General features: G+C 35.8%; 1 protein-coding gene across 1 annotated transcript; it reads left to right on the top strand.

Annotated features, from left to right (window-relative positions):
- Window positions 1-5,907: 5,907 nt before the first annotated feature.
- Window positions 5,908-7,533, top strand: LOC112516906. Its single transcript, XM_025124157.1, has 3 exons — window positions 5,908-6,590; window positions 6,675-6,847; window positions 6,949-7,533. The coding sequence occupies exons 1-3, from the start codon at window positions 6,051-6,053 to the stop codon at window positions 7,124-7,126; spliced, it is 891 nt and encodes a 296-aa protein (XP_024979925.1). The 5' UTR covers window positions 5,908-6,050; the 3' UTR covers window positions 7,127-7,533.
- The last annotated feature ends 3,510 nt before the right edge of the window (window positions 7,534-11,043 follow it).

Below are 11,043 nucleotides of genomic sequence, written 5' to 3'. Positions count from 1 at the left end.
CCGGTTACATAACCGGTTCCGGTCTTAACCGGTCTCGGTCCTAAAAAACGTTAAAATCCATAACTGGTTCATAACCGGCGGTCCACAACCGGTCCATACCGGTCCCGGGCCGGTTCCGGTCCCTCTCCGGTCCCGGTTCCGATCCTCCGACGGTTACGGACCGGACCGGGCCGGGCTCATTTGGCCATCTCTAAGTTGAAGGAGTGGATTTTTGACATTATTAAATTTTTTTTTTAATAATGTCTAGAAAGATATACCAATCAAAATACTTGAGAAAATTCCCATTGGTTGCAAAGGGATCAAACAGAAAGATCTTTTTCTTGTTGGAGTCAAATGAGCTCTAAATTTGATTCCACCCCACCTCACGTTTGTGACCTTGTTAAGATATGAAAATTCTCCATGAGGCTCATAATTCATATGCCATCCATATCATCACCTCCTTCACACAACTTGTAGATTTTTTCCAAAACCAATCAATCATCATCTTTATTTGTATACATCATATCATATGGTCCTGCTTTATGAGATTTTTCTTATAAAATCTTTGGTGTTATATTTCTGATTTTTTTATTATATAAATTTATGGTTATCATCAATATTTTTATCAACTTATTCTTGAATATGGTTTTTTTAATCATTAATATTTTTTTTTATAAATCAGGTTCAAACGAGAATAGTGATCAAATAAGAGAATATAAGAATGATCAAATCACATGTGATTTTATACCAAACTCTTCACATGTGATTAAGCGCGACCTTGACTGTTATCTAGATCACGGGCTAAGTCGTTCGCACACTCTTGTGTTGGCCATGTTCCTTAATCACATGTGATTTTAATACAGAACCATAGTGAATTGGTTATTCTCATGTTCTTTTATTTTGATCTTGTTACCGTTTAATTCTCCCTCTTATTTCAATAACGCCCACATTTCAACTATGAAGATGTTTTGTGTACTCAGCTACAAATCCTCATAATCAACATAAATATCATCACAAAATGAAATGAAAAATCTTCCGGTATTGAAGACAATCGTAGTTGAAACCAAATGTTGAACAATTGTAGTTCATTTCATATCAAACTAAGATATTACTAGAAAACCATAATTTAAATAAAACATCCCAATGCTAAAACAAAAACTAAATATTGAATGAAAAAACATTGTATAGTCGATCTAGACCTTTTCCTTGCCCTTGTCTACTTTTGATATTTTTGCTCTTGAGATTAAGGTTCTAAATAACGTGAGGCATGACGTGGCGGTGAGGACAAGCCTCGAGCCTTGCGAGGCGTTTTCCAAAAACGTGCCCTAAGGTGGGGCACACACACACACACACACATATATATATATATATATATATATAAGTGAAAGATCGTGTGAGAATGAGAGTTAATGTGAGAAGAGTAAAAAGGAATCTAGACCCTTGATTACCTTTAATCTCAAACTCACCCATGAATCACGTTTGATATGGGGAGTGATCTAGTGGATCTCATCTCGGAGTATCTCATTCTAATGTGCATCCAAAGACGGAGATCATTCTTACGCTTCTCACTTTAACTCTCTTTCCCACTGAAACCCAACCCTATTAATATATATATATATATATATATATAGGGATGTTATTCTACACCCTTTGCCATTTCTACATCCTATACAACCCTCATCTCAACCATTCAATTTTTAATCAATTAATTGTTTCCTAATATAAAGTATTAATCATAATTAATAAACTGTATTCATATTCCATAAATATTCAAATCATAATAAATGAACTCCAATCACTTCTATAAATATCTCAATTAATTGGGTTGTAAAGGTCCCTATATATATATATATATACACTTGTGTTTTTAGTGTTTTGAATAATACCATATTACAAATTAAATTCATATAAAGTAATAAAACTAAGAACCATTGATAGTAAATATAAAGAACTTATAAAAAATGATATCAAAAGTGTAAAATCGGAATTAAATCTCTTGAATCTTGCTCACCACTTTCTTTAATTTCCAAAAAAATTGTGTTCGCCTCTTTGTGTACGAGAATGTGAGTATATATTTATCTATTTAGGGTTTGAGTTTTTGGATTTCCTTTTTTGTTTATTTAAGTTTTAGATCTCGTACATAATTATCATTTATCCTTCAACTTATATATTAAAAATAATCTCACACCTTACAAAATAACACGTCGTAATGCGCCACAACTTGTCGTACGTGCCATAACATGTTACGATGCAATCCAAGCCTTAGAGTGGAGTCATAAGCGTTAACATGGTGGCAAACCCAAGCCTTGATGTCATAATGCGCCATAACGAATTATTTAAAACTATGCTTGAGATGTATACCACTAACCAGTTAATAAGAACAATGAGTTCATAATTCCTTACAACAATCATGCACATACATACATATTACTCCTGCATACAGAGTAACAATATAACAAAATACTCCTTTTAAAATTTAGATCTCCCTATTTTGCATATGATGTGGATCCTACATTTTCTTTGGTTGGACCATTGCATATATTAAAATTGTTTTCATGCATAACAGTAAAATATTAGTTACTAGAGATGGTGGTTGGATTCTGGCCGGAGATGATGACATGGTTTTGGCCGATGGTGGTTGGATTCTGGCCGGAGATGATGACCTGGTTTTGGCCGATGGTGGTTGATTCTGGCCAGAGATGATGACATGGTTTTGGCCGATAGTGGTTNTTTGGCCGATAGTGGTTGGATTCTGGCCGGAGATGATGACCTGGTTTTGGCCGATGGTGGTTGATTCTGGCCAGAGATGATGACATGGTTTTGGCTGATAGTGGTTGGATTCTGGACGGAGATGATGAACTGGTTTTGGCCGATGATGGTTTGTATAAAAAAAAAATTCAACGAAACAGGTAATAAGACTAAAATGCTCCTCACTTTACAAGCTTCTTTTTAATGGAATTAGTGATAGGAACCACTTTCAAAACAAAATACAATGGCCATTACTAATTAAATTGGGAAAAAATCACCAAAATGACCAAAATATACCCGATATATCAACGAAATAACAATTTTTCACGAAATTGCCAAAACGACCACATGGATCTCCCCCGGGGGGCGATCCATGACCATGGGGGCGATCCCCTTCTTTTTGACCAAAAAAATACAAACAACAATTTAAAAAATCATTTGTGGTGGGTCTCACATGATGCTACCGGTTTAATATGTAAAATTAAATAAGCCCTTTGTATTATATTTGATGCTAACCGGTTTAATATGTAAAATTGATAAAATCTAACTATAAACCAATATAATAAATGTTTACCATACTTTATTATTCAAATTGTGTTTTTAATATTATTATTAATATTTAATATATTAATTATTTCATAAAATGAAAAAAAAAACGTTTTAATTTGGACACATATTATTTGTTATTTTGCTAAGAGACAATATATAAAGAAAAAGAAAAAGAAAAGAGTGAATTACATTTTTCGTCCATAAATTTTATTGATTTTAGCATATATCATTCTCACAATAGATTTGTAACAAGTAGTGTCCTTCTGGTTTTTACTTTCAATGGTTTGAATTCCTAACACTAACATCGTTACAAAAATTCAGTTAAGATGAAGAGAATTTTGATCTTTTTAAGTTTTGTTTTATTTTCTATTAAATTAGATTCATCCACTAAAGTCACGACACGCTTCCTACCACCTTCCCCCAAGAGTAGGTATGAGAATGAGACCCTTCTCATTGGGGAACTCAATGTACTTGTTTCGGTCAAAGATTTCCTGTAAAACTGAAGACCGGGGACAAGGTTTCTCAAAAGTTAAAAACTAGGGATGCAGATGGGGTCGGGTAACGTGATCCACGACCCACCCCATCCCCGATTAAATATATTATATATCTATTTAATAAATACATTATATTTTTATTATTAAATGTAATGTATATCTATTATTAAATATATTGGTTATAAAAGTTTAGTATCTTTTAGATTTAAAAAGAGTATTTTGATATTTTTTTCCTCATATAAACGGAAAAAAATTCCTCGATCCCCTATTCTTTACTGATTCATTCAAGGATGAGGATGAAGATGTGATCATATTTATTGGATGGGAAAGGGAACGGGGATTGGAGATTGAGGATGGAGGATGGGTATTGGGGTCCCCGCTCCATAGCCCATGTTACCCAAGAGCTCCAATGCTAGTGGAGTAGAAAACCCCCTCTTTAATTTGATATTAATATTGATTTTTATTTTGATCTGTTTTTCATTATTCTTTTTTGGAGTTCTCCCTAGATCTCATTTAAAAAAAAAAAAAAAAACTAAAATACCTTTCACCCTAACTTACTTTTCTAACTACATCAGTGTTAGGGTCTGAAACCTTTGAGGAAAACAAACCACACTAATCGTTGTTGATGATTTTAGTGTCATCAATTATTTTAGTGTAATTTTGATTTACGTGAGATCGACTAGGTGAAGAGGCAAATAATAAGTGAGCTAAGAGATGTGGAGTGCACACTCATAAATGTTGTATTTATCACCATATATCGCTATAAGGCGGGGGGAGGGGGGTGGTCAAGCGAGTTGTGCCCACTTACAGGTTCCTAGAGGTAGGGTCCTTGGTAGTTTACTTAAGAACTTTATGTTTCTGGACAATTAGGAGGAATTTAAGAGGGTCGGAAGCCTTTTTGAAATTGTTCCTTAATAGGGATGGCAAAAAAAAAACCGAAACCGATGGTGAAAACCGAAAACCGAAACTTTTGGGCCGGGTTCAGGGACATCTTATCGGGGACGGGGCGGGGATCGGGGACGAATTCGGGGACAACGATCACCGACCCAATCCGGCCCGATATTGTGTGTGTGTGTATATATATATATATATATATATGTATAATTTCATTAAAAGAAAATAGTAACATTAAAATTTAAATTTTTTTTTTTATTCATTTTACCTCAACAAACCAAATAAAGCTCACGAAAAAGTCTAGTTTATTTGTCTAAAATCGTGATTTTAGTTGTATGATGTTTGAATTTATGTTTAGTTTTATATTGTAATCTAATACATCGTTTGTAATTGGTTCGATTATGTTTGAGACATTTAAACTTACATCTTAAAAAAAATTGTAATTCACTTTAATTTGAAAATTAGTATATTGTAATTTTTTCTAGATCGGTTTCGGGTTCGGTTATAACCAACGGTGAAAAGGATGATTTTTACCCTTAACGGGTTCCCCAACAGGGACTGGGGAAACCGTGGGGACCCGATGGAGATCCCTGATAAGATCCCCGAAGGGGATCGGGACGGTTACGAGGACGGTTTTAGCTATTGGTTTTGGGGACGGGGAGACCAATACCTGACCCGAACCCGGCCCATTGCCATTCCTATTCCTTAACTTGGCTAAAATTCAAGCAAGTATTGGATTAGAGCTTCTGGTTAAAGACAACTTCTGGTTCTTCTGAAGAGCTTCCTCTGAGTGTTAAGATTAGAACCTCTAAAATCAGATTCTCCGAACTAGGATTTGTTTCTAAGATAGACGATTAGAGCCTCTGGGCCTTCCGCCCATAAGTTTCTTTTATGGACTTGTTGCTTATGACTCTGAGTCAATTGTAACTACTCTTAAATCTTATCCGCTAACAGTTGTAACTACTATAAATATGTGAACAAGAATCTGAGTATATATAAGGAGCCGCTCTTATAACTTTTAAGATTAGAAGATTCATTTGAATTATCCCAATACTAAGTTTGTGACACTGAGTCACTGATGTCAAACGATTCAAATAATTATCTGATCCACATATATTCATCAAACGTTCATTTTAAAGACAATATCCGTTAAAATTGAGAAATACAGGGACTGAAAATGTAATTCACTCAAAAGAAAACAAAGCCGAAAACGGCTGGCCGTCAGCCGTGTCACAAGCCGCCATACCAACGGCGCAGATCTAATGCCCGCCCCGCCCTTTCTCCTTATAAAATCCTCCAAACCTTCTTTCGATTCTTTCAAACCCTCGATCTTGGATTCTTTTTGGGGTTTTATAGTTCTTGAAATAAGTATTTGGGCTTTCGAAAATGCTACTTCGTAGCTCATCTAATCCGGCCCTCAATTCATGGTTTCGACACGAAAACCTGAGCGAATCATTGTCGTTGGAGTCCATATCTATTCGTCGTACCCCCAAATTACCAACAATTTCGTTGTATTCTTTGAATTCATTTAATGATTCTTCTAAGAAGATCAGTAGAGCTTCATCGGAGGCTGATTTGATCGCTAGCTCCCTCTCCAAGTGTAAGAGTCCACTCAGAAAGAATACAAATTGTTTGCTTTCTGCTATAGCTGTTGAAGAAGATACGGAAGGAGAGGAGAGCGATTGTGGGGTTTTGCTGTTTTCAAACTATGGATTATATGATAATGAGGGGAGGGGATTTGGGGTTATGGTGGATGGGGCAGGTGGAGGTGGCGGTGGCGGTGGCGGTGAAGGGAAGATCTCAGGCGGTGGTGGTCACAGTAATCATCATCACGAAGATGGTACCGATCTGTATTACCAGACCATGATTGAAGCAAACCCTGCGAACTCGATGCTTCTTAGCAATTATGCCAAATACTTGAAAGAGGTATGCATATGCTACAAATCTTGATTTCTAATCCAAATGGGGTTATGATTCTTTATTGAATGAATGATCTATGGTTTCGAATAGGTACGAGGAGACTTTTCGAAGGCCGAAGAGTACTGCAGCAGAGCAATACTGGCAAACCCAAGTGATGGAAATGTGTTGTCAATGTATGCTGATTTGATTTGGGAGACACATAAGGATGCTCCTCGTGCACGGAGTTATTTCGATCAAGCTGTTCAGGCTTCCCCAGATGACTGGTAAGATCAATGTTATCATAAATACTTAATTAAAGAACTCTGCTTTACGCTTTGATGTTTCTTCCCCGATTGGTCTGAGCTTTTGTGATTTGATGGTGCAGTTATGTTATGGCTTCTTACGCTCGGTTTCTTTGGGATGCCGATGATGAGGAAGAGGACGATGACGATGATGATGACGACGACGAAGTTGATAAGAAAGCTATTTGCAATATGAATGTATTAACACCGAGTTTCTTAACAGGAGCTTCACAACCACCTCCAATTGCTGCAGCATCTTAGAGATGATGAACACTATTCACATGACTATATGTAGTGGCTTAATAATATGGAAAGTGACTTATTCAACAAGCTTCTATGGGTGAGCTTTATGTAGAAAGACAAGTTTTTCTAACTCGCCCTTTCCAATTAAAAGAACAAGCTCCTTCCATCTATGAAAAAAGCTTCCCAATCTATATAGATAAAAATTAATCCACACTGACAACTTTATTCATATAAGACTTAATGATTGAATGAATTATGATAAAAAATCAGTGGAGGATTATGTTATATTACCTGCTGTTTTGTTGTTTGCATAAAATATCTAGTTAGTGTTTGGAATTGAATGAGACATTGCACCTAATGTTATGACTGTAGTGGTACTGAGTTCTGCCCCACAAAGTGCTTGGAAGTATCTCATGTTTATTGACTTTAGCTTTATTGCATTTATATCATTATGCATGGCTGTCTAGATTGGTATGTAATCCATAGAGATCATATGTCTAATGGGTTATCCATACAACATTGATAACAACAAATTCAACCACAAAGGTGGTGATTTATTGGTTTGAGCTTTACTTCAAAGATCAAAAACACCAGAAGATCCCAGATTCAAATCCAAAGAGAAATAAAAATCCCTTTGTAGCCATGGAGGTTCAAATGCGGTGACTCTGGACTATCTGCAAAGCAGGTGATCGCTCTTAAATTAGTCAGTTCGCATAACAGATTGGATATCTAGGTTAATAAAAAAAAAAACAAATTCATGCACATACTACCATAAAAGAAACCATACAATTTTCTGGGTACCTTGTTATGCATGCTAATGAATAAATAGGCCCTTCATTAATAAAGACCTCTTCCCATTAATTTTGCAAATTAATCAACCAGTTGGGACAATATTTTAGAAAACGACGAAACACAAAGTTTTAAGGTCATTTATTCGAATTGCTCTCCATTTCTAAGTTCATAGCCTTCGCCTAATTTTGGGTAGGGGGTGCATGCGGGTTGGGTTGGGCGGTTTACAATATTTTTATAATCCAACCTAATTATGGCGGTTTGAAAAAATCTTAACCCAACCCAACCTATTCAAAAGTATAACCCAACCCTTGCGGGTTGAGACGAGTTGGGTTGGGTTGGGTTGGGTTGACGGGTTAGTAGTTACATAAATTTGACGAATGAAATAATTCATATAACTTAAGTTTATAGACCATACTATAAAGCGTCATATCTAAAAAGATTACAATAGGTTTACATGACGTTTTTGGACGCTTCAACAAGTGTTTTAGAATGATCTTTAAATAAAATGTCGTATTAGTTATTTTATATAAATATTTTGAGAAGTGTCCCTAAAACTCATCTATTTATAGGACACCTATGTTCATATATATTTTTTCAAGTCGTATCGTATAAAATAACTGATATGATACTTTATTTTAAAAGCGTCATAGAATTTCTTAGGACTCCAAAAATCATCCTATAAACATATTGTAACTCTTTTAGATAAACATTTTTCTTGTTTTGTCCTATAAAGAATAATATTAGGACGCTTAGATATTTTAGGCATCCTATAAGATCTAATGTTGTTGTAGCGAAATATTATAATTAAACATTTTATTTCCACTAAAATACAACATTAAATGACGGGGTATTTAGATTGATGAATTCATCAACAAAATATCTATTCGTATCATTCATATTCTCCGACATATCAATTTGTTGTTGCAAAAAAGATTTCAATAATTTTCTCTTATTAATTAGATTATTTGTCATCATTCTTTGATCGTCCGGTTTTGTAATCCCTGGCCCGGTTTGTAGTAACGTCCCCCGGCCCCAGTCCCCGGGATTATTATCCCGTCCCCGGTCAAATCTCTAGCAATCCCCGGTCAAAACCCGGTAAAAACCCGGTCAAACCCCGTAAATAGTATCATTTATTTTGATATTACCGGGGATCCCCGACCCCGTCCCCGTCTCCGGTTTGAGTAACATCCCCCGTTCCCGGTTTGTGTCTACCGGGGATCCCCGACCCCGGGACCCATTTTAGCGAGGAATCCCCATCCCCGTTCGGGTCGGGGAACCGGGTTCCCCACCGGGTTGGGGCAAATCACCATCCCTATTTGGCAGATTCGCTGATTTTAGAGTTATGATTATTTTATGGAAGAAAAACTCGACCTGTATACAAGATATTGATAATTGTGCTCTACAAGCTCGTAAAATTTTTCATTGAGTATAAGTTGTATTCGTAGTAATGCTCTATAAAACTAGACGACATACTTCTTGTATTGAGCATCAACTGGCAAGGACAACGACAAATTAATAAGGGTATTGCATTATTTCTCATGAAAATCAATTCATATTTCGTATAAATGCATGAAGGGAATTTTTGTTTTATTGTTTATAATTCATTGGATCAAGTGATTAACCAGATTAAAATGGATTAACAAAGAAATTTGCCGAGGGATGATTACCGAATACTGTATCTAGTCAAGCTCATAAGCAATCACACGTTTAGGGATTGGTGATGAAATATCTACACTGGGGATCATAGTCAAAAAAATGGTTCTTGATCTTGGGATTTGATTGATTTGATCCCTTTTTTACATTCCAAAGAAGAAAATTTAAATTTAGAGGACAATCATACATAGGGGTGAGCAGTGGAACCGGGTACCCATTTGCGGAACCGGAACTGCCTTGAAACTGTCGGTTTCGGAACCGGAACCGACATGAGTGGTTCCGGTTCCTAAAATACGAAACTGATTGAGAATGGTTCCGGTGCTCAATTTTTCGGAACCGTTACCCGTCGGGACCGGTTCCAGGACCGGGTACCCGGTATTTTTCAATTAAAAAATAATAACTAAATTTTTTAATACTAAATTTAAATTAGGTCAAGAACTTAGAACTCTAAATTCAGAATTTGAGATAAAATGATTCGTATTTTTTCAAATTATGTGTTTAATTGGACTCGTAGTATGTAATTGTTAAACTTTGAACATTTACAATTATAGTATGTAATCGTTAAATTTTGAACCTTTACAATTATAGTATGCAATCGTTAAACTTTCAATATTTACTATTAGTCTATTATAGTTTATAATCGTTAAACAATATTTGTAACCATTATTCTGTATAATTTGTATTCTTATTTATTTATTTATTTAGTGTTTTGGCAATGTTTTATTTTTTATTTCTAAATAACAAAATTTTAATATTTTAAGAAGCGGGTACCCCAAACCAGAATCGGTTCCCGGCGGTTCCGGTTCCAAAAATTCAAGAACCGCTCTAACCGGTTCCGGTTCCAATATCTCAAGAACCGCCGGTTCCAGTTCCTGTCAAATTGGACGGGTACCCGCCTATGCTCACCCCTAATCATACATGGTTCCTTTCCCTGTTTTTACCTTCTATGATAAACGGGCTATAAACTAATTATTAATGATAGTGTTGAAATTGATTTTTTATTGACCAATCATAATTGTCCCCCAAGATCTATAATTGCCTCAAAGGTCCAGTTTACATGCATAGTTGGACTATTTTGAATAATAGTCGGGAAGATCTTACAAAAAGGAGCATTTTAGCATATATGCTACATTGCACTATATGCATATAAATTTGACTTTTGCACACACTATTGCATATAGACGCTAAGCTTCATGCAAGATGAAGTCTTCAACTAGAATGACAAATACTACGACTAAATGGTTGCTGTCCTATTTTGCAAGTAAATAAGTTGATTCTATTGTAATGTATTAATTGGGCTTTGGAGCAGTTAGAAGTTTTTCTATGTTGGGATTATCAGTGCAAGATAACAACCACATTCAATCGAGCAATCAAGGTCTCAATAAGGAGGAACTTTATTGTTAACCATGGTGTCTGGGTCGTTTGCATGCACCTCGACCAATCCCATGGGCCCGTGGAGAACAGGCAGGAAAATCTTGGGAGGTTTGAGC

The sequence above is a fragment of the Cynara cardunculus genome (genome assembly GCF_001531365.2).
Source record: "Cynara cardunculus var. scolymus isolate 2C chromosome LG 8, CcrdV1, whole genome shotgun sequence".
Lineage (NCBI taxonomy): Eukaryota > Viridiplantae > Streptophyta > Magnoliopsida > Asterales > Asteraceae > Cynara > Cynara cardunculus.
Note: the sequence above shows the minus strand (reverse complement) of the source record. Positions and strands in the feature narration are given on the sequence as shown.